Here is a 25,267-nt window from a genome sequence, read left to right as displayed (position 1 = left end):
GTGAGATAAAAGTGCTCTCTTAAGACCTTATTCTGCTTCGGGCTGTCAGTAAGTGCGCACACCTAATCCCTATTAGCGCAAGACTTTTCAAATCTGATTAAGCAGGCCACTTGCAAACTAAAAAACAGGCCTAGCCACCGGTGGTATCTGTTTAGAGCAGTAGAGATTTACAAATATCATTTCATCTCAAAAGTTGATATACATTTATTAACTTTCACTGTCTACATAATCTTTCATTTTTCTGATGCTCACTAATTTACTGTATGAATTCCCCCAACTACTGAATAACAAAAGAGAACAATATGCAGAGATGACTTTTAACAATAAAGCTATACATTTTAATTGAATGTTAAACTGAACAAATTGCAATCACTCCTGCATTTGTTATTGTTTATATGCTGATAAAGTGTGAGGAAAGATTAGGCAAATTGGCCGTGATGTTGCATGTCCAAAAATAGCCCTCAACCGTCGCTGAGAGGCTTTCACCGAGCGCTCGGAGGAATTACAGGTGCTCACTTTGCTGTTGTTTTATCGACTATAATTTAGGTGAAATGTGAGATAAACGGTAAGTCTTATCTATTACCTTTCTGTGACATGTTTGTTTACAAGTTAGTTATTCTATAAAGATGTACAGGGTGTATTTTGTCTGATTTACTGCTATGTTTCTGGTGTGTGGCCTTCATCTCAATCTGTGTCTGCATCTAGTTACTTCTTGGGTGGTTCAAAGTCACAACAAGGTTTATTATTATTTTGAAATGACTGGTGTATTGAAACTTTGTACAATACAATGATGAGTATTTTTTAAACATTTTTTATTATACAAGTTATGAAAGTACAGACCACTGTAGCATTATCAGTTTCTTTGTTTCATTATTTATAGGTATGTCTTTGAGTTAATTTTTAAAAAAATTGTATTTTATAAACTGCTGACAACATTTCTCTGTGTTGGAATTCAACAGACACTTAAATGGTTGTCATACATGTAGAGATAAAGATTTATGAAAAATTTGGAGCGGTCTCTTAATTTTTTTCCGGGGCTGTATGCTAAACAACACAGGCCCTGGACCCGTGTTATCTCTTAATGTAGAAATGATGCTCTTTTCTTTAATAGTGCAACGTTAAGAACTAATGATGTTGTACAACTATAATGTCAATAACCAAAATGAACAAATATTCTGTAAAAAAACGACAAAAAAACATTAATTAATAAATAAATGTCACGGTAAATTGTATGTCTAGTATGCATGACAGCTTAAAATATCATTGTACATTTAATGATTTAGTTTAGTATATATATCATTTATAAATACAATTTAAACACCACACAGTAAGACAGATTTCCAGCTTCCTAAAGCAAGAGACAGGCTGAATACAGCTCACAGTGTTGTCTGTTTACCATTCAGAGCTGACAATATCCCTTTATTACTGTTTAACTGAATCTTATACATAAAGTAATAATATTTAATTCTAATTAAGGGGTTATTGGTTTTCCTTGTTGTAATTTTACAAGCAATTATTTTTTTTCAGATTTGATTAATTTAATTGATTGTTCTAAAAATGCTGAATTTAAAGGGAAATCTGACCTTTTAACACGTTAGCTTAATAAAAACTGAAAGAAAATGGATGACCTTTAAGTCAGGTGGTTGAGGAGTATACAAGCTCTAAAGTTTTCATAATACTCTCTACTTTTAAACCAATTTGAAATGTATTTAACAAAGCAGACATAAAATATAATCAATTTCCTCCCTTATCTTAATTACTTTTATAGCGAACTCCACTCAATATGAGCACCACACCTGTTGAGGAGCCCTTTGCCCAGGAGACATCTGCCCAGGAAGGATCCTCCGGCAGCGGGCAGACGTTGCCCTTTAGACCCCTGCAGCCAATCTCTGATCCCTCAGCTTCTAAAAAAGTCTGTTTCTACAAAAGCGGTGACTATAAGTTCAGTGGGCATCGCATGGTCATCAATGCCCGCACCTTCAAGTCGTTTGATGCCCTACTGGACGCTCTGTCCAATAAAGTGCCTCTGCCATTTGGAGTGAGGACCATCACCACACCCCGTGGGACCACTGTGGTTAAGACTTTAGATGACTTACATGACGGGGGATCGTATGTGTGTTCTGACCAGAAACGGGTGAAGCCGTTAAACCTCGAAGAAGTGAACCGGCATCAGGTACCGTGGAATACCACCAGACCCCTCAGCGCAGGGCGAAGAAGACAACAAGTATCCAGGGTCGGTCCGTTTACAAGAAGAAATGATGTTGTCACCAACATTGTCCCTAAGAGGGTGAAAGTACGGACACCAAAGAAGCTTATTGTCATCAAGAATAAGGACCCCAATGTTAAATGCACAATCGTCTTGCAGAGAAAAACAGCACCAACATTTGATGCTTTACTGGACTACCTCTCCCAGAGCCTGCTGTTCCCAGTGCTGAAACTCTTCTCTACAGATGGCAGAAGAGTAAGTACATGGAAAGCTGAAAAGGGAAAGTGATTGTGGATTATCAATGCTAATTAGATAATAAAAGAAAGGCAGCTTCTTTTGTGATATTACTATTGCTTTACCTGTTCTGTGTTACGTTTCTACTGGAAAATATTTGCTTTAAAAAAGTTTGTAATTTTATAAAAAAAAGGTGAGAAAATAGATACTAATCATCATGAAGCTGAAACTAGCAGCCTGTTAGTTTAGTTTAGGATAAAGATGTATAACCGGCAAACAACTAAGACTCTATAAAGTTACTGAGAACAGCTCCTGCACACCACTCAGCCATACAATCAGTAAGGTTTAGAGTTCTTTGGAGGAGGATTGTGTTACCTTCAGTCAGAGGAAGGCCAGCTGTTTCGCAGGGGTGTCCCTGAGCTCAATGCACTGCAAATTATGAAAAAACAAGCAAACAGTTCAGCTCTTCACCAATTTAACAACACACAATACATACATTTAACTACACATGTACATATTTTAGAAAGAACACGTTTTAATTTCTGCGGAAACAAGTGCTTCACTTCCCAGCCATGTGCATCACCTTTGAATATTCTTATTAATATTCCCAACTTACTCTCTGCAAAAAGACACACAAGCTTGTGTAACAATTTTTTAAGTTTTTATTAACTCCAAGTAAAACAACAGTTGGATCCGCTTTGGCTTCAGTAATGTTATGTTATTCTGAGTGAACGAAACACTGGCCCGAGGTTTAGTTACTAGATTTAAAAAGAAATCTTTGAGATCTGATTGGATTACTCAAAGTGGTTGCGGTTTAGCAAGGATTCTTGACCTCCATTTACACCTCCCTCAACCACCTTTATTTAAATAGACAGGTAAAGGAGTTGGTAGAAATGAATGAATGAAACATCAACCGGACTGTTTGGAAATTTTTTGCCAGATGAAATCCAAACACAATAACTTTTTATGATTACAGCCAGCCTACCTGATACTGTTATGTTTTTCTTTTCAATTAGCACCTCAGCTGTTGTCCTCAAATGTACGTTCTATTTAAAGGAGATGTAAGACTATATTAGGTAAATGTATGGGTTACTAAAATAGAATAGTCTAGTCTATCTAGCTATAGGCAGACAGATACAATGTCTGACTGAGCTTTTAAATAAAAAACATCCAAACATATTGTGAGATACTATGTTCATTTACTCAAAATGGCCTTATTAAAATTAATTTACTGTTAAACTATAAGTAGTGTTTTAGGAATACAGAGTCAAAGTGCCACCCTGTTACTTTAAACATTAGAGTATTCTAAGCAGTCCTATAAGGTGCAAAATCTCGACTTCCTACTGTATTATCACTCCGTAATCCCTTTTTCCAGGATGTGTCCTTAACAGGAAGCCTTTTCTTGATTAAGCTCATGAGCCTCAGTAACGTCTAAAAGCATATATTTCTCCGGAATGCCTCATTGTCTGTGATTGTCTCTTTTTGTTGTTTGTTTTCCAACAATATGTTTCTATAGGAGTGCAGTAAAGTAAGTACATGCACGCAACCAACTGTTTTTCTGTTCCTCTTTCAGATTGTTGGTCTTGCAGGACTTATTTTGTGCTCTGGGGTTGTTGTAGCAGCAGGCAGTGAGCCTTTCAGATTAGGAAACTACAATTTTCAAGGAGCGGGCCGGATGGCACAAATAACGTACATGGATCATGAGGAACCCTCTATGTTGCAGCCCGGAACTGGTGAGTTGTAATCAGTAAATGCACATATTACAATCTATATGTAAACATCCCTGTGGTTATTATACGGTAGGGTAGTTTAGACAGTAATTGCATGTCTGCAGTCTTATGTTTTAAAGCAAGTACATTAATCATATAACCAAACCAAAGCTGTTTAACTAATACGGCCCTTTAGTTGTCGAAATTTAAGAAAAATAAGCATATTTGATCTTATTTCTACTTTTTTTAATGTCAGATGTAATTGACCTCTTAAAATGAAATAAAAAAGTAAACATTTTCCTAAAATATTACTAAAAAACCAATATGAATACACTATGGTGTTTTTGTGTTCTTAACAATAATTAACTAAATATCTCTTTGTCTCTCCCTTTTTCCACATACACCTTCAACCAAAGACAACAACAAATCTTTGTCGAGTGGAAGAGGCTCAAGGAATTTTTCCCTATCATCAGAGAGATTTATTGTCAACCAGATAAACAAGTCCAGAAATGGAAGCACAAGTCCTTTGCCTCAGCACAACGGATCATTTGAATCAGAGGTCAACCATCATCAAACACCTAAGGACAAATGTGGAGCTGGGAGGGTGGATGATAACTCTCACACTTGCATTGTACCTCATGATGATGACATTGAAAAGTCTTTCCGTATCAATCAAGATGGCAGTATGACAGTGGAGATGAAAGTTCGACTGACTATTAAAGAAGAGGAGATGCTCCACTGGACTACAACGCTCAGCCGCTCAAGCCTTAGGAATGGGACAGTTTCAGCTTCGATATCTGAGCCGGGCAACAGCTCACCTGACTCAAACAATGCTGTTGCCAAAGAGTCCTCTAGTGCCAGTGACGATGAATCAAAAGAGGAGAACCATTCAGCTAGGAATGGAAAGGGGGTCGGCTTTAATGACGAGCAAGCGGGTGAAGGCTACAATTCCACAGCTTTTAGAAAAACTGGATTCAAACGAACACCTACTCCAGGTCCTCTGCGCGTTACGAAGAGAGCGTCTCTTGAGAGTGTAAAGACGGTGACAGAATCAGGAGTTCAGGAAAGCACAGTGGGACATTATTCCTACATAGAGAGGACGGCTGATGGAGATACGACTGAGGGATACTGCGTTTTAAAACACAGTAGCAGCAGCAGCAACAAGCCAATTCCAAAACCTAGGCAAACAAAGTCTGCAGGAGCAAGCAGCAAAGGTTCGCCCTCCTCAGCAGTATCTAAGGTGCTTCAGACACAAAGTAATGGGATGGAGGTTAGACAGACTGTGATGCATATTTATGAGAATCAACCCTGCTACGACAACTACTTTGCAAATGACGAATATAGCACAGACGGTGGGCCTTTGCATGGCTCTCCAGCGGCAGAAAGCAAACCGTCATCCAGCAATGATTGTGATATTGATTTTAGCGGGCAGCCACACACCTCAGACTCACTACAAAGACAGAAAGAGGAGATGTTATCATTGTCTTCAGAGCCAATAACTTCAAAAGTCAATACTCCTAAAAGAGAGACGAAAAAAAAGACTCGTAAAACTGCTCAGAATAAGAAGAGTTCAACTTCAACAAGTGGTTCGGACAAGAAGCAAAAAGACAGCATAGTTAGCCCTCCAAAGGATAGCAAACATTCATCTACAGACAAGCAGAGCAGCAATACCAGTTTGGTAAAAAATACTTTAAGTTCATCAGAAAGTGCTAAAAGTGGACAAAAGAGTAAAGGAACAGAAAAGCCTCAAATTAAGAAAGAGGGTAAGAATGAAACAAAGCCTGGGAAAGAGCAAGCTTCAATAATTGACAATGAAAATGTGAGAAAGACCCCACCTAAGAGACAAAATATAAGTAAAACAGCTGCTAAATTTAATGGCCATAATGTAAATACACCAACTGTGAGGCCTCAAATGAAGAAGAACCTCTCAGATATTTTACAACCCAAGAAAGCACTAGTGCCAGTCAGAAAGACCATTAGCAAGGCCAAATCCATGAATGAAAATAACTTACCATCATCTAAAAAGTCTTTAGTGGTAAATGAGAGTTTTTTGATACCATCTGTCAATCCTTCACCCACTGAAATCCACCAATATGTTGAGAACTGGTTGGAGAAAGTCAGCCCAGACCCTGTGCCATACACTGAGGAGGACATCACAGAGCCTCGATCAAAGGTCGTGTTTCAGATCGGCGCTGGTTCTGAATCTGATGAAAAGAACGAATTCCAGGCAAACCCAGATGGGAACTATTCATCGCCCAGTGATGACATCGAGAATACAGCTTCTTGTCTATCAGTACCTCATGTCGATGAACCTACAGCTCTGCGGCGCAGTGAAAAACAACTTAGAGGTTTCTGTGCTTCAATGCCCAGTGTTAGAGCCGATCTTGTGTCCAACGAGAACAGATTGAGACCAAACAAATCTGCAGGAATCCTCGAAACAGTTGACAATGAATCACCTTCACCGACACCAAGGGCTTTGGACACAAAGGCAAATATAGTACCTCTCCTGCGGGAACTTTACTCTTCGATTCACTGCATCAAAAGTGCATCTGAAACCAACGTAACATCCAACTTAGAAAAGTCCAGCAGCCTTCCTGATTTCTCAAAACAAGTGGCTGGAGTGTTTGGCTCGTCATGTAAAGCCTTTGTATCATTCTTATCAGTGATGACTCTACGAGATAACCAAAGAATATCTGCGTCGAACGATGGCAACCAATCGAGCACCTCGGAGGCCTTACTGATGTTGGAGTCGCTGCAAAAAATTTCCAGCATGGAGAACGAGGAAGGGCTGAGGGCAAGTTTAACGGACCTGCACAGCAGAACATCTTCTGCTTTCAGAGAACGCTGGAAGGATTTCCAGATTATGAGAGAAAGACTTGAAAGTGAACCACTATCTGTCAAAGCTTCAGAAACAGAATTTGCGCTGGACCTTTCTTCCGAAGGCGGGGATGCTTTTGAGGATATTGAAGAGCTGATGGATGAGCTGAATATGCCGCAAGATCTCAGAGCAGAGATTTCTTCAACAATCCACCAAGCTAAAAGTTTTTACCCTGTGGAGGAGAGCACTTTTGTAGAAAATGAAAGAAAACAGTCAGACTCTGAGGAGGATGTTGAACAATTTGTTCAAGAATGCAACGATGTAACAAAAGATTCTCCTGAGCCTGAGACTACCTCCTTAACTGAGGACGGTTCTCCGAGAAAACAGGGTCATGATATTGCAAAGAAAGGTACACTGTTTTATTCTGAACACACCAAGGTGAAAACCCAGTCAGATAAAGAACCTGATAAAGATTCAGAAATATCACAGACAGGTGAGCACTTAATAGACAAAGACAAGGAGGAAGAGGAACAAGTAGAGGAGGAAAGGGAGCTGACGAATGACAGAGATGATGACAGTGAAGACACTGAAAAGGGAGAGAGGGAGCAGGAGGCAGAAGAGGGGACAGTGACCGAAGTGGATGAAGAGGAGCAGAAAGAATCAGAAGTGGGAAAAGGGAGTTTAGAGGAAGAGCAATCTGTTGAGGAAGGGACAGAGAACCAGATGAGAGTGGATGAAGAGGAAGAGGAGGAGAAATTGGAAGAAGACATTCAAGAAACAAGAGAGTATGATACTGTTGAAGAAACAGATGAGAGAGAGGGTGAAGGGGAGACAGAGGAGGAGGAGGAGGAGGAGGAGGAGGAGGAGGAGGAGGAGAGGAAGACGAAGAGGAGGAGGAGGGGGAGGAGGAGAGGGGGGAGGAATGTATAAATGAGGAGAGGCAAGGGGAAGATATTGAAGAAGAGGCAGATGGGGTTATTGAGGAATCAGAGGAAGTACACAATATAATTGAAGAGGTGGATGAGGAGGAGGAAGAAAGAGAAGAAGGGAGGTTATTGGGGAGACAGATAAAGGAGAGGAAGTGGAAAATACATTTGAACAGATAGTGGAGGAGGAGGAAGATGTAGAGGAGGGGGTTATACAGGAGGGGGATGAGGAGGCGGATGATGTTTTTAGGGAAAAAGATGAGGAAGAAGACCAAATCGAAGTGGTAAGTGATGAAAACAAGGAGGAAGAAGATGGAAACAATGAGGAGGAAGATGGAAACAACGAGGAGGAAGATGGAAACAATGAAGAGGAAGATGAGGGGGAAAAACACAGATCTCAAGAGACTGGGGGGGACGGTGAGGAAGAAACTTGTAACGAGAGTGAGGAGAGCAGGAACGAGTTAGGGATAAAAGCAACTGGGCTTGAGGAAGAATCAGAAGAAGAGAAAGACGTTGTAGAGGAGATTGAAGAACATATAAGAGCAGAGCAAATGCTAAATGAAGAGGAGAGGGAAGAGGATGAAGAAAATGAAAGCAATGAGGTAAAAGGGGGGGATGAGTTAATGGAGGAAAATGCTATTGATGATGCAGAAAGTATTGCTTTGGACAAAGATTGTAGAAAGCTACTAGAGGAGGCCTCGTATTTGCTGTCGCAGAGTAGCTGTGATGAAGCAAATGTAGATTCAAAGGTAACAGAACCCAACACTGAATCATCAACTAAATATTCCTCCGAGGGCCAGTGTGAGGATGATAAAGGTAATGGGACAGACACTGTTAATGAAACAGACCAGGGAGGAGAGCCCGAGGAACACCCAGTGGAAATATCACAGGAATTGCTTGACTTTGTTAACAACGCCCTGCAGTGCTCTTCACTTAAATTCACGTATGACACTCTGGGGAAAATCAGGATAGAGCCAGATAATGCTAGAGTAACACAAGCTAAAACTGTTATTCCAAAACATACAAAGGATGCATCATATGGCTTAAAGCGTCTGCCATCCCCGTGCACCTCAGATTTGTCTGATTACAGGCCAGAATCGTCAGAGAGTGGTGGATATAAAACTCAGGATTCTGTAGATATCGTCACAGAGAGCGGAGAAGAGGCTTCTCCAGGCTGCACACCTGAAGAGATAGCACATGTCAAGGGAGCTAAGAGTAATATAGAAGTTTCGCCAAATTCTCAAATCAAAAGTGTGGGAGGTTCATCTTCTGATGTCTCAGGCAGTAAAACCTCAAAGGAGGATCTGTCGTATTTCAGTGCTGGAAGCTCACAGAAGGTAGATGCTGATGCTGCCGCAGAGTGCAATTCTTCCACGCCGCAGAAGGACTCACCTGAAGGTGTTCTGATCGACCAAGGTAGATGGCTGCTCAAAGAGAATCACCTCATCCGAAAATCTCCTCCAGTCTTGCTGGGAATGTACGATCAGTTAGATAGCACATCTATCGACACAGGTGAGGAGAACAATTGCGAGGATGTCCCGTCACACTGCAAAACCCAGCAAAACCTTCTTTCAGCCATTTCTTCATCAGAGCTTGAGGAGATGGCAAAGCCCCTAAGTCCAAAGTGCACATACTACAACATGCCACATGGAAGCGATTCTGACCCCTTTTTGGATGATTTAACCGACAAAAGTGGGAGAAAAGATGCAAGCAGTGACAAAGGGAGAGGCTTCAGGGTGTCACCTGCGATTGACACTTCCAGAACATGGCCCAATAAAAATGGTAGTCTTTCTTCCTTTGCATCAGTTGAGTTTAAATATCCAGACAGAAAAGTCCATCCTGAGGGGGAGTCCTCGGCCGGAACAATGGCAAGACCGACCTCTAGTGTAGGAGGGAATGTATTGCAGGCACAAGACTCCCTGGACAGACTACGTATGAGATGTGGCCAATACTGTCCCATACTATAGAAGCAAAAAGTAAACAAAACACGTTTCCAATGGAACTACATACTTTGTGTGTGGAGGTTGAAGAGAGTTGTGCCTCTTATTAGTTAATGTCAAAAGGAAGTATAACAGTAGCAGCAACTAAAAACGTATTGGTTACTGATTCAATGCTCTTGACTGTACATAACTGTATAAAGTGTTGTTATAAGTATTACAAATGAGCAGTTTCTTATTGAATATAATGCAATACATCAGAGAAAATATTATATATGCCAAGTAAACCAAATTTTCCTGCTGGGTATATTTGATTTGATCTCTGTTTTGGTTCTTGAACTATGTGCAATGCATGTTTCAGGATTTAAACAAAGGGACTACTGTGTGGCATTTGAGATCTGATTATTCTGTGAAAACAAAATAACTTAATTCATCAAAAAACAGCTTCACATGTCTTTAGCTGTCAGATGTTTGATTTAATAAACCATGTTTCGTTTTTTAATTGTGTTGTGTAACAGTTACAAAAGGGCTTCTCTCCAACTCAACTCAACAAGGCAGTGATATGATTCAGGACATCATCACGTTTTTATTTCTGAGACTTTGGAAAGTTCGATACAGAGCCAGAAAAAATTAGGGGCAAGTACTACATGACAGGTACAATTTAAAAGTACTTAATGATCCAGAGGAAGAACACTTTTTCAGATCTTATACTTATGTAAAAGTACAGTGTCTGTTGCAAGTAAAAGTAGAATTCAGTAGTATTCATTATGCAATTTGGTCAATTTCATCATATGTTTTGACTACAAGTGTTATCAAACCTGTTAAAGGTGCAGCTCATTTACATTACGTTGTATACTGCAGGCTAGCTTTTGAATATTACTCTAGGCGTAACTCAATTATTATTTAGGTGTTGATTACATTTCACAATATTAATACAATTCTGCAAAGTAACTTAAGGTACAACATAATTGTAGTCGAGTCAAATTATACGATTTACCTCTGAATTTTAGTGGAGTAGAAGTATACTTGGAAACAAATGGACCTCAAAATTCAAGATCTACTTAAGTACATTACTTGAGCAAACTTAGTTATTTTACATCGCTGTTGCATACCAAGTGAATAATTATCCGGCAAATGATCTTTTAACCGCCTGTAGGGAAATATTTACAGTGTTAAAAGATCATTTACCTGTTTCCCTTGTGGCCACATGAAGGTTGCACCTCAGGTCCATATCAACAAAGATGGCGGCGCCCACCTGCCGCCTACCTCATGGATGTATAAAGGAAATACCTGGATAGTAAACAGAATCTCAAGTGGGACATTTAAAAACATTAACTGGATTTCTTTACAGCCAGGTGATTAGAAGAGTCTGACATGATTCCAATTAAACCACCGGTAAGTGTTTTTAAACTACCTTGTGTAAACGTGTCAAACATCAGTTAGCTATATTGTTTAAGAGACTAAAGACTTACCCCAGAGTCCTGGATGTATGCTGATATAATATCCATCATGAAAAACAACGCTTAATCAGGTGAACGTACTCCCATTATTAATGTTGCTTAAATATGTGCTGGATGTGTTGATAAAACACTGTTTGCTGACGGAGTTAAACTTTATTGGTCTTGTAACTTGTAAAAGGAATATGCTTTAGAGGTATGTTATAATTCATAAGCACATCTAATAACCGAGTCAGTGTCTGTGTTCATGTGCCCACTTTCAACCTCGATCCTGGGTCAACATACTTTTAAACAAAATAAAAAGTACATATTGTTGCTAACTGCATTAGCCGAACAGCTGATTTCATGGCTTGAAACGACTGAAGCAAAACCTTCAATTGAAGCCGTTTACAGGTTTATTGCTATTGCGGTTTGAAGTAACAGATTTTGTGTTTTTTCTAAATGCCTTTAATAAACACATAAAAAAATCTCAACCGCAATCTTTGTTATTTTTTTTTTATGTAAATTTGATGCGAGATAAAGACTTGTGAGAATAATCCCATGTATGATGATTGCCTAGAAGCGTCTCTGTGGTGACATTTGACTTTCATAAGGATATTAACTAAGAAAAGCACGTGAATGTGGAATGAGCCTTAGGCGTGGACAATAGTTTTTCTTGTTAGAACTCAAGTCACAACTAGACCTAGAAGGATATCACTCTAATCTCTTTAAATGACCATCTAACATTTTCTGAATTAGAACACAGAATTGTAAGTGACTTATAAACAGGAATCATAAGTGTATTTTCTTTTTCTCCATTCATACTTCAAGGGTTTGTTTCTCCCTTATCCACTCACCTTGAGGAAGGTGAGAAGAGGATAGGTGTCAGCTGCAGCTGTCTGTCGGCCAGGGTGATGCCCCATGCGACAGTCAGACATATGTAGGTGACACTTTCTGAAAGACTGGCTCCAAATAGGTGTTGCCAGAGATTATACTTGAAACGAGTGTGTGATTTACCATCGGAGGGAATGCCAATGATCCATTTGAGAATTTGATGCTGTAAATGTTGCCGAAATATGAATTATGATTTTGTGCTAATGACAGAGGTAAATGCTGGGAAGTTTATCTTGCTCTGTTACCCCTCCTGTACCCTGACCCGATCACTCACTGAAAACACACACACACATGCCGGGAGAGACAAAGAGAGAGAAGACAAAGAGAGTGAGAGGGAGAGGTCTTTGCAAAGTAGCCATTCATGGATACTTTCCAAGGGTTTTGTCAGTCACCATGGAGATTTGGAAAATCGCCTCAGCAGTCTAATTCCTCTGTTATTTGGATGAAAGGTATCCAGTCTAAAAACTCTATTCCCCAAAATGACCAGCCATCGTTAATCTGCTCATTGTGTTGATCACTAACACTATCTTTGAAAAATGTGAACTTTTTGCCTCAAAACATTATTTTTTAATCTAAAATAACATCTGATAAGTTAAGATGGCAAATGTCATTTTGTCGGAGCTGCTAAAAACTCATAGGCTTTTGAAATGTTCAAGGGGCAGAAATGCAACACTGCTTTTTTGTTAAAGGCCTTTATTTATTGTTAAGTACTTTAATCCTTTACAATTTCTTTAACTTTTATTTCCACCACTAATAAAAAGCCCTCATGCCCAGAATTTGCTTAAGCTCACTGGTGCTCCGTGGCATAGATATACAGCCCTTCTTTCTCACATTCTGATTTACTTCACTATCTCCATGCATTCACTGAGGTGCTACAAATCCAATTGTGCTGCAGCACTCCCTCCACTAAATCTGCCATGTCATGACCCATAAAGAAACCAACTCATTTGTCGGAGCCAAAACAAAACAAGCAAAACAAAAAACTAACCCGATGTATAAAAGGGACACACTGTCACAAACTGCACAAACTGCACAATATCTTCTGCAACTTATAAAAAAAGTTCTTGTTCATGAACAGGAATCTGTGTCTGTCTTGGTTTCATCACTGTTAAATAAAGTTGGGACCATTGCTATGGCTACAGGTCGCGAGGGTCTGTGATTCACCATCATGGGAGATGGAACAAAGGGAGCCTTTTTGCTGCCTAGTGCTTGCGGTTTTCAATCGATGACACCCAGAAACAAGATCTAACTTAACTGTTGCCCTGTCCTATTTAAGGCTGACTTATATTGTGCCTTATTTGATTCTTCTTTTAGTCCTGTTGTGCTATTTTTTTAATGAGCTCCCCTGCAGAGTGGACGCCTTCAGAGGGAAACTGGAACCCCAGCAACAGAAATAAAAGGACAAACGATAAATTCAAAACATTGCCAGGAATGGCAGCTATTTGGCCTAAACTATGGCAGTGCCAAACACCGGGCTACAAACAATAATTACGGCCTACTGTCTGCATTCTGTCGCTGCAGTTAGGTGACAGATCAGCAATACACAATCCCTGCTCTGTCTGTGACAATCCCGGCCTCCCCTGTATCTCTGTGGCAAACACTGACAGCGCTGGCTCATAATGGGCCGTGGAGCAGGAATTTTTGCAGCCCCCCTGCCTCTGAGTGAATGTTGACCATGAGATTTTCCATTGCCTGTTTTAGAAAGGTGGTTCCTCTATTTATTGGTACATGAGCCCTTGTGTAGGCTCTTACACCCCTTACTTTGCTGCATTTGCATAGACAATAACTGTTAACACAACTTTGCTGTGTTAAATCAGTGGAGTTCCCTCTTCTTAACCGCCACAGCACTTAGCCAGTTCTTGGGTCAAATGCTAAGCTATACCTTCCAGTCCCATGTAAAAAAACAAAACAAATAAAAAACATTGGGTTTTATAAACATTACCATAGATACATTTAACCAACTCAATTCAAAATAGAGAAAAGAGAGAATATATTTGAATAGGTTTGACCTTTTTAGTCCTCGTCAATACTATATGGTGTTGCGATATACCAGTTTGAACAATAACCATGATAAATAAAGAATAGAAATATCTATTGTTGTTAAATATAATATTGAATTAATAATCCAGCACATTTGAATTATTTTACGTTGTTATCTCAGTTGGTCTCCCTCCCGAAAAGCCACAAGAGTGTTTTTAAATTTCCAAAAATGGGAACAAAATCAACAAAATCATGAGGTGCCTTTAATCTCACTTTTAGAATATCATGTCCCGTGACCGCAGTCCTTACAAGATTATTGTTGTGCTGTTTCTCAACAGAATTTGATCTAAAATAGCTTCAAAGCTTGTTCTAAGTGGTGCTGACTTTGAACACTCCTGAATACGTTAGTTTATTGGATTTCTTAATGTCATTGAGTAAAGAAACAGAGCTTCAACGATCTCCTGTTTCTTCTGGTACTTTCTCAAGTTACTGCACACAAGCAGTGGTGGGGTGTATATTTACTGAAGTACTGTACGTACGATGATTAGGTTCTTGTGCTTTGAGTAGTTTCATATATGCTACTATACTATACTCTATCCCGTTTTAAGGTAAATACTTTACCTGCTCCACTATACATTTATTTTAGAGCAACACTGTTTTGTTATTCAGTTTTGCTACTTTGATAATAAAGTAATCTGTAATTATTTTGCCACTGCATAAAAACAGGAGAAACTATTTGGTTTTTCTTACAAATACTGTAAGTTAACTTATTTTTGATGGATTTACATACCTTGGAGAAGGACAGTTAAAATGAGTCAACTAAAACCTTTAACTTGTCCTCCATTTCGCTTAGACAAAGCAATACTTGGTGTTTAACACAGCACATTTTCCAGCCTCTGCTTCACAAAGATAACCCTGCACAGTCATTTCTCAGGGGCACAGTGCCAACCTCAAACCTCTGCAACCCTTGAGGCAAAAATGTGAAAATCACTCTGGAAAAAATATCTGCTATGTGTGTATCTGTGCTATGCATACATTAAAAACATCACTAAACACAGTATAGACCCTGCAGCACCGGCGCAGTATGTCTGAGAGGTGTACAGTGACACTGTCTCAGCTCTGCTGCCCTGCGTCTCCCTTCACAATCACTGACCCTCAGCTAGTCAGCAGCACTGCAGCACTGACGGCTCTGTATGCAGACGAAAGAGAAAGGAGAGACACAGAAGTACAGACAAGGAAAAAAGGAGTCTTATCTGAGATATGTTATGTTTTGTTATTTGCTGCTGGTCAATCTGAAGAAAAATAGACTAATATGAAAATGCAAACCTTTACAAAAGGTTAAGGCAAACCTGCAGGTATTGGATGCATTTGAGTTGTACCACACCCAAACCTCTATTATTTTCAGTGTTCCTCAATTTCTTGAGTGTGTGTGTGTGTGTGATCATCAAAGACTGTGTGTATATATAGATTGGCACTTTGGTAGGATGTGTTTTATGTTCGGTCTTTTGCATGATGTCCTCTTAACCTGATTAACAATTGTGAAACTGCTGACTTGCCCTTTTTTTTTTTTTTTACTTGCATGCGCAAAAGGAAGTACACAAATGCGCTAATATGTACACACACCAAATAAAACAAACGTTTGAGCATGTTTAGCAGTCTAAGGATACAATGATCTGCAAAATACATGGGACAAACCCACAAAGTAATGCATGTATAGTGTGGGATTTTCTAGAGCATGAGATGAGGGGAGGAATAAATTGATTAAATAGATAAATCAGGTAACGGGAAGGAATTCTAATTTTCTCTCCCACAGTTACACATTTAAATGTGACTGTTTTATCTACATCATCATATTTTGTGTCCCAATAAATACCAAACGTTGAAGGTTCTGGGATAAGAGGCCGATATCTTATTTGTTTAGTGGTTTCTATAATTTTTTAGCGGATTTGTTAAACATCTAAACAAAATCCTCAAAGAACCATGAATAACCCAGTCTGAATCTCCTGACTCTCATTTATTATTGAAAGCAATGTAATAAGCCAAATGAGAAGTCAGCTCCTGTAGAGCAACTTTTAATGTTAAATAAGAACAGAACAATTCACATATTCTTCCTATGTTTTCCCAAATACAGACAGTGTTGCCTATTCAGATCCAGGATCTAATATGAACCTGAAGAACGACCTCCATTTGTTCTGTTGTCCGATTGGATGGTGAAGGTGTCACTCAAGTCACCGTACAGTAATTTGCATGAGGAGGAGACTATAAATAAATAATGGTGTAGGAAACGCCTTCCAAGGCGCACTCCTCTGATGCAGTTGGGACAAAAGCAACACTGAGCCATTACCTGCACATAAACCTGCAAGATGTCACACAGAGTTCCACATTCTTCTTACAAAAAGATGTTTGGCGGGGAGAAGGTAGCGACGAGGAGCAGCTACTCCAGCCGCCAGTTCTCCAGCCCGGTGCGCTCCACCCGGGTATCCTACGGTCTCTCCTCCGCACCGACTGTGTATGCAACGAAGACCCAGAGGCTCCGGAGCAGCGCAGCCATGCCCCGGCTGTCCTCCGAGAATTTGGACTTCTCCCTGTCCGACGCCATAAACAGCGAGTTCATGACGAACCGCACCAGCGAGAAGGCGCAGATGCAGTCGCTCAACGACCGCTTTGCAAACTACATCGACAAGGTGCGCTTCTTGGAGCAGCAGAACAAGATCCTGCTGGCGGAGCTGGAGCAGCTGCGGGGCAAAGGCACGTCCCGGGTGGGAGATCTGTACGCAGACGAGATGAGGGAGCTGAGGCGCCAAGTGGACCAGCTCACCAACGACAAGGCCCGGGTAGAAGTGTACCGGGACAACCTGGCCGACGACATCGACAGGCTGAGAGAGAAGTAGGAGGCGTGGCACGTCACTTTTCTGCACTCTGTGATTTTCATCAAACTCCAGATTTAGTTTTATTTGTAGGCCTACAAAGCAGATCCGTTTTAAAAAAATTGTGCACGCTTAATAATGATTCGTAAACGTTGGCTTGGTCATAAATAAATGCTGGGCACTGCGCAAAAAACCGGGTCCTCAAAGTGCTGCCGCAGCTCTTGTCAGTGTAATGTTTGCAAGCACGAAGAAGTGGAGCCAGAACAAGGAGACATGTCTGTTTTTGAGGCTAAAGAGTCCCATCCGCTTTTAAAATCAAATGATTGCTTTTTGTCTGTCTTTGCAGGTTGCAGGATGAGACATCTCAAAAGGAGGAGGCTGAGAACATCGTGCAGAGTTTCAGACAGGTACAGTATCATTCATGTTATGAAATAAAGCGTTTTCACTCTGAATCTGTTATGTTTCGTGACGGATAGGGAGTTTTCAAACAGAGTGGTTTTAGGGAATAACCTTCAAATGCAGAAATGTAAATCGCTCCTTAGTGAGCAATGCTCCGGTTCCCTGCTATTCCGGCTTAAATACAACCCTAAATTGAAGACGAGTGATGTCAAAGAGATTAGATACACCTCAATTATCTTTATGAGCCTCAAAGTGATGTCTCGTAACTTTCCCATTTTCTCTCCTACGTGATCTAATTATTCCTTCATGAGCTGCAGAGACAGGAATGAGCTTTTCTGATGGCACAACAGCAGATTCTAGCCATGAGCTAAAATATCTGTAGAGCAGCACTGACCCTGTCCTAGTACAAAAGGCCAAGTTGTGGCTGCTGAGTTAAATCAGGCCTGCAACCAGACGAGATTTTTTTTAAGTCTGACTGGTCACACAGAATAAGCCGGGCACAACAACAGTGTAGAGCCAATGTGGTTATCAGAGCGAAAAGACAAGCCACCATGTGATCCGACTGTCTCATTCTGGGAGAGCATCAGCACATTGAAATCTCCCTTGTAATGGGTTTGTCAGTGATTGTTCCATTTCACTGGGTTCCGTGGTGATTAATGAATGATAAGCCGTACAAAAAGTTCTAAACGCGTACCAAAACAAAACGAGTACCAAACAAAATAAAAATGAGGTGCATTCCCTGCAGGCATCCCACAACTGAAACTTTCCAGTGATGTGCTTTTGGAGTGCTCACAGTGTTATATCAATACATTGCACCATCACATCCTTGTCTATATGAATGACAGGAAGGAAGTCCACCGTGGCCTGCCATGGTGGCACACAGTCAACAATGCAGGGCTAGCAGACGGCTCTCGCCCAGTCAGGCAGACAGTCACTCTTCCAGCCCCCGGTCTGTTGGGAAACCCTGCTGAATAGTGTAGGAATGTTCTTTCATTTACAATAGCACACTTTGTTTGTGGCATTAGAGCAGGGGCAAAGCTCCTTCATTTGCTGATACCTCAATTACCAGCCTGCCAACGCCCTGACAAAGCACAGTGGTGTGCACTGCGATGCTGTATGTGCAGAGGAGACAATTCAATAAAATATAGTTGGATGCTTTGATTGCAATATAATGTAGGGCGGAAAGTGCTTACCACTTACAATTAAACACTAACATTGACAGATCTATAAAACTGAGTTTGTCCATAAAAAAGTCACGCACAAGTATGACTCTAATTCACGTGTTTACCAGTGATGTGTTTTTACATTTTTTTAAAAAGTTAGTCAGTTGGCATGAAAAAACTATCTAAAAATAAAAGGAACACTGAAGAAAGAGGCACCCCTTCTGTTTGGAAACCGTATTTTCTTTTGTGGCTCTGGGTGCTCTACTCCTTATACCTGAATCAAAAAATAAGTACAAATCATGCATTTGTTATTCAGGTAAAAGTAAGCAAATGTATTCTAACAGTACCATAAGGAAACATACTCATTATCCTGAAACACCTGTCAGTGTCATTATTAATAATATATTGTGTTGTTTATCAGTATCGCTTTCGGTTGTAATTTGCCACAATTTGGCAAATAATAGGTACTTTATACACTTGTACTTTATAGGTACTGATACACTTTATATAGTACATTATAAGGATAAACTATATTGCAGTTCAACCACTGCAAATGTGTCTGTAAAGTACTCAAGAACTATGTAAACAACTCCTGTAAATCACGAGAAAACATCTGCAGGGTCCGTTGTCATGTGCCGGCAGTTAATTTCTATTGGATGCATGTGTTTGCGACTTTGCTGCACAATGGGTCATTTTCTGTAGGTGGCTGTTGCGTACAGTGTGCCTGTATAGCATGTGTGGAAGGGCATTTTCTTTCTATGTCAGCAAACATATAATGCATTATTCATGTCTCCTTCACAAGTCACCTTATTAAGAGTCATTGTCACTACACAGGATGTGGACAATGCTGCCCTCGCCAGACTGGACCTGGAGCGGAAGGTCGAATCACTCCAGGATGAAATCAACTTCCTCAAGAAGCTGCATGATGAGGTAAGCTTTCTTTTGTTAGGCTACAACTAAACCAGTCTACTGCAGAGCTACTGTGCGTGTACTGCAGCGTAAACTAAATCACCCCAAATGAATACTGTGCCAAACAATTTGAGGAATTTGTTAATCTGGCTAGTACCAAATTAGTCCGATTCAATGGACCAGAGCAATTTCATACAGCCTGGAAAGTTGTTTGTTGATTGTATTGCAGGAAATGCTGGAGATGCAGACCCAAATCCAGCAACAGCAGCATGTGCAGGTGGACATGGAGATGGCTAAACCTGACCTGACTTCTGCTCTGAGAGATGTTCGTCTGCAGTATGAGAACCTGGCCTCCAAAAACATCCAGGAGTCTGAGGACTGGTACAAATCCAAGGTAAAGAATTTCAATGAGTCACGCAATATAATCAATGTATTTCTGTAAGAAATTGATCAGATTGCTAACTGTATCGGGAAATGGTTTCTCATAACGGTAACTCAGCCCGACCCTGCAGAACCCCTTGAACATTGTAGTGTCTTTAGCCATTGTTTTGGTTGTCCGGCCCCAAGCTCAGTTCAATGACTCTCATTGACATTGTATTTACCAGTAAAAAGGCCTACCTGCCCCGACAGAAATGGCTGACCAAGTTCAAATCACCTGTGAAATCTAAATAGTATTTGGATATAAAATGACATACGATTTGTCGATTGTGGTGAATTTCAATTATCAGGATAATCATAAATATGCTCAGATTAGTGATTTGTACAAGCTAGCAAATAATTACAGTGCCTGATTTTACACACTGTAATAATCATGGGAGAATTAATAGACTGGTATAATGTTATTATTTTGTATCCTTTATTTATGCATCGGGGATATTAACTTTTTACAAATTGTGTCCCATCTATGATTTAATAATAAAAAGCATATTTTGATGATAATTCGTATAATATTGTGAATCTCAATTATTTTGGCCATGCTAATCGCCACATGATATGTTCATATCATCACATGCCTACTGCTTTGACAACCAAGCTGCTGTGTCACCTCTGCAAGACTGCTGTGGCAACATCTTACACAATTTACCCATTTTACACTATCTGCAAGTCAGTTCTTCCTCTAGCTTTGACTCATCATTTATTCAACAGTTGATATCTCAGTTCTTCCCTCCCCTGTCTATGTTTGTCACCATGGTTGACAGTATGCTGACCTCACCGAAGCTGCAGCCAGGAATAATGAGGCCCTGAGAGTGGCAAAGCAAGAAGCCAACGACTACAGACGCCAAGTTCAGTCCCTTACCTGCGAGGTGGATGCCCTGAAAGGAACTGTGAGTATTCAACTTATTCAGACCAACACTGTGGTATACGAGATAATGATGCTAAAAAACTAATGTTTTCAACCAATATACAGCTGGAACCAAACAAATGGAGCCCAAAAGTTCAGAAAAAGCTGCAATCCTTCAAATAATGACACAGCAAATAGAGGAGAGATCCGTTTTACAGGGCACAAAAGAAAAAAAAACCCAAGTGTATGAGTTAAAGTTATTTCCACTGCCTAAGTGCCTTTGTTTTCACTTGGCTGCCATCCCAGAATGAGTCTTTGGAGCGCCAGATGAGCGAGCTAGATGAAAACTTCTCTGTCGAGACGGGCGGTTACCAGGACACCATTGGTCGTCTGGAGGAGGACATTCACAACATGAAGGATGAGATGGCCCGTCACCTCCGGGAGTACCAAGACCTCCTCAATGTCAAGATGGCCCTGGACATTGAGATTGCCACCTACAGGAAGCTGCTGGAGGGAGAGGAGAACAGGTGAAGGATTAAGATATGACAGATATGCAAATTAATGTTCATGATATGCAGCAAAGACCAGATATTGACGTTAGGACTGTACTTTCTCAAATTTCAGAATCACCACCCCAATGCCAAACTTCTCATCCCTAAACCTGAGAGGTAGGATCACAGTGTGCACGTTAGCAGGAACGTTAGTGTTGCTTATTATATTGCCACATAATAAAACACACCCTTTTTTTTTTTTTAGAAACAATGATGGATACTAAACCTCATTTCGAAGCTACAACAACTAAGAAGGTTCTCATCAAGACCATTGAGACCAGGGATGGTCAGGTAAAATGAACTTTAAGGGATCTTTTAATCAATGAAGTAGTGTTCTGATCATTTGAGCTCAGACTCACCTTTTCTCTTTTCTCTATATTATTGCTCAGGTGATCAATGAGTCAACCCAGAACCACGATGACATGGAGTGATAATGTATTTGCAAAACAATAAGAGCAATACGAAGAAACACATTTCACTGGGGCTACAAGCAAGCAAACCAACACAAAACACAGAAAGCAGACCGCTTTGAAAAGTGCCTTTACATGTGATGATCCAGTATGCCTGTTAGTTAACACAGACGACTGTATTTTGCTTCCTCCTCTGCTGAAAGTATTACCTTTTTGTCACCTTTGTTTGGACACAATAATGAAATCAGCACAGCTTAGAAATCCTTATTGAGGTCTACAAAAATCTTTCTTTGTACCCAAAGTAGTATTAGACATTACAGGAACTCTGTATGCTGATAATGTCACAATTGCCTGTATGCAGCAATAAACCAGTAAGACTGATACTCATTTGTTTGCAAAAGTTGTTATACTTGTGTTTGGTATTGGTGTGTTAGTTTTGCTGGTTTTGTCTTTTGAAAATAGATTAGTTGGTAGAAGTAATAGATCCCTTCTTCATGAGTTATTATTTCAAAATTAAAAGACCTTTGAAATCCCTTATTATCGTCCCTCTGTTTTTAGTAAAGAATAAATAACAACTATCCATCATCAAAGAATAATTTCAATGCAGGGTGATGGGATGTGTAGTATGGAAAATAACAACTGTTGAGTCAGAATAAGTCCACAAAAGAGGGATTCTGATTAAAAACCGATCCACAAATCAAATAGTCCTTTCTTGAGTTCACTGAGAGACTGACTGTATTTGACTGCCCTCTGTCGGTGATGAAAGTTAATTGAACTACATTCGGTGGTGGGACATTAACAGCAGGTTTTTCCAGAAGTAACCATATACTTCATAATCCCATTCTTTTAATGAACTAATTTGACCATGACTAAATATCGCGATAATTTATCCTAGAAACGTGAAACACGTGATGTTAAGAAGGTGGGGGTGTGCTGGTGTTTTTGATTATCATAATCAATATTAGGCTTAATTAAGTCAGTGCATTTGGATTTCTGCTCATTTAATAATCTGTCATACTTTCCCGTTAATTAATGTGGCTTGTTTTTCGCCGGTTTGCCCCGAGAGATCGCTGTGTTTGACGACGGAGCAACTTTCTCCATGTGACGCGTCTGGCGGAGGAAACACACACCGAGGGAGACATGCCGACATGATCCGGTTAAACTCCGGTTTTCCTTCATTAATAATTTCGATATCGTGCTATAAGTAAACATGAGAACGGTGTGTGAATGACAGAGGTAGGTGTTATCTTTTTCCGCGCTTTTTTGTTTTTGTCGGATATGGCGAGTAAAACAAAAATGGAGTCAAGTTTCAACAGGTTTTAGAGTCAAATTAAACTCACAGTAACCGATTCCGACTGAAGCTTTTAACGGGTTTGTTAAATTTAGTGATGGGCTCTGTGACTTCTGCTCTAACACGGACAAGAAATGCGTTGGTGAAAGTGGGTTCACAACCGGAGAACACCCAGGACCCGGAGAGGAGCCAGTCCGCCCCGGAGTCGGACCGGACCGTGGACCGGGCCCGGAAGAGGAGCGCTCGGTTCAATGTTTCGAGCCAGACCGGACGGCAGAGTTCCCGGCAGTCGCTGTCCGAGGTGCTGAGCAGACAAGACTCCGACGGAGGGAAACAAACTTCGAAGAAAAAGACTTCTGAAGGACAACACAGCGGTGAGTGCAACATTTACTGAATAGAGCATAAAGGTCCTACTACTTTTGTCACATGGACGATACATGTTGGTTTAATACGCATTTGTTGCACAAAACAATCTTCTACTGTGGACTAAATTCGTGAATAATTATAATAATATACCTGGCTACACCTAGGTCTACATAAGAATACCTAATATACTTTATTTCATTACTTGGATATTTTTTATTGTATGCTACTTTATACATCGATTACTTTCCATACCAAGCACATAATAAAAGATGATGCATTGTTTTATTCTAAACTATCCAACAGTAGTAGTTAAAGGTTACACCTTATAAACGTATAAAAAGCAAAGCTCTACCTAATAAAACACAAATGATCAACCTTGATATGAGCCATTCTGTCAGATAAAACACTTGTAAGTAGAATTATGCAAAACCTTTACTGTAAAAGAATATTTGGATTGTGTAGTACTGCTCCCTTTACTTAAGTAATTGTTATTTGGATACTTTTTCCTCCACCTGTAGCAAAACAGCAGGTGTAACTAATAACACTAGCGAGCTCAGTGAACCACTCCAGTGAACAAGCATGTTATTTGCATGTTATTGATTAAACCTGTGCCTTTCCTGCTTCGACATGTCCAAATGAATTTGAGAAGAAGCTTTTTTTTTACATTTCAAAGTTCACACTACCTCTTTCTTATAAGGCATCCATCCTTTAAAAAGAGTCTTTACGTTTTAACTGAAGGTTCTAAAGCTGTTTCTCAAATCATTTAAATAGGATTGTTTTCATACACCACTTAGTCATTCAATCCTAATTACTGGTGAGTATTTATCAAAGTTCTCATTGTATAAATATTTTGTGTGAGAGGTACTTGGCCAAAAATATCAGAATATATGTTTTTCTTCACATCGCCCGAGAGCCAGATGCTTATACTTCTGCATACTTCACGTAAAGCATCTACTATTGTACTGTGCGGTACCTGCGTACGTAGTTACTCGGGTACGGCACTAAGGCTGCCAGCTGTTGTGCTTCTTTATACTGCACATCTCTTTGGTTCAGCTCATGGATCTGTCTGTAGATGAGAGCAACTGGTCACTTCAGAGGATTACTGTGAATAATATGCTTCTGGAAAAAAGGTGTTCACTGAATGAATGCAGAGCTCTTTGATGGCCAGCCTCAATGCAGCATATCTCCACTACCAAAGCATCTCTTTGAAGTCACACAGACTGAAATAAACCAAATTACAGTCCTACTCATTTTAACACGTCCACATGGGAAGCTGCAGTATTGTAGAAATGTGTTCTGTTTTATATTAGAAATATGTAGCGGTAAAGTCTAGACGGATAACCACTATTTAGTTTTTTTTACTTCTGATAGATGGTATAAAGCTTTACCAGCAGTTTATAGTTTAGTAGATCTGTGTACGGTACCTGTTTTTGTGTATCCTTTAACTGTTGTTGTATCATTTTTGTTCCTTAAACTTATTTAATTTTCTTTTTTTACACATTTTACCTTGTGTGCTCGTCATTGTTCCCTTCGGTTCATTCTGTTTATCTCCAGCTGTCTCCTCTGCTGCCACCTCTAGTTCCAACTCCCTGCATATCTGTCCCAGAGGAAAATCATTCTCCCTGGCTGCCTCCTAAAATACCATCTGTACTGTGGCGTTTCCATGACCGTATGACAGTGTAGACTCCCTTTGAGTTTCCTCCCCAGTCCCCAATGATGTTCATGTGTGTTGAGGGCTCTCCTCTCTGTCTCTAAGCTGACTGCAAACTGCCTCATACTGAGGAACAAAACACAGATATCTTGTTCCAGATTTGCGTATCTGGTCGAGGCGTTCAGCGTTAGACAGTCCCTAGACAAGCCTAGTTATCCCTCCGGTAACACTCTGGACA

The 25,267-nt window shown here is 40.1% G+C and overlaps 2 protein-coding genes across 2 annotated transcripts; both read left to right on the top strand.

Annotated features, from left to right (window-relative positions):
- The first annotated feature begins 1,783 nt into the window (after positions 1–1,783).
- LOC134866032 (oxygen-regulated protein 1) lies at positions 1,784–10,788 on the top strand. The gene is given in 5 exon segments (XM_063885925.1): positions 1,784–2,461; positions 4,014–4,173; positions 4,566–7,850; positions 7,853–7,907; positions 8,003–10,788. Coding segments are annotated over 5 exon segments (6,036 nt in total). The 3' UTR covers positions 9,861–10,788.
- A 310-nt stretch (positions 10,789–11,098) lies between these two features.
- On the top strand, positions 11,099–22,104 carry LOC134866505 (vimentin A2-like). The gene is made up of 10 exons (XM_063886715.1): positions 11,099–11,225; positions 16,272–17,027; positions 17,354–17,414; positions 19,404–19,499; positions 19,708–19,872; positions 20,678–20,803; positions 21,067–21,287; positions 21,385–21,428; positions 21,517–21,602; positions 21,701–22,104. The coding sequence occupies exons 2-10, from the start codon at positions 16,504–16,506 to the stop codon at positions 21,740–21,742; spliced, it is 1,365 nt and encodes a 454-aa protein (XP_063742785.1). The 5' UTR covers positions 11,099–11,225; positions 16,272–16,503; the 3' UTR covers positions 21,743–22,104.
- The last annotated feature ends 3,163 nt before the right edge of the window (positions 22,105–25,267 follow it).

The sequence above is a fragment of the Eleginops maclovinus genome, chromosome 6 (genome assembly GCF_036324505.1).
Source record: "Eleginops maclovinus isolate JMC-PN-2008 ecotype Puerto Natales chromosome 6, JC_Emac_rtc_rv5, whole genome shotgun sequence".
Taxonomy (NCBI): domain Eukaryota; kingdom Metazoa; phylum Chordata; class Actinopteri; order Perciformes; family Eleginopidae; genus Eleginops; species Eleginops maclovinus.
This window is presented reverse-complemented; position numbering and strand designations above follow the sequence as displayed.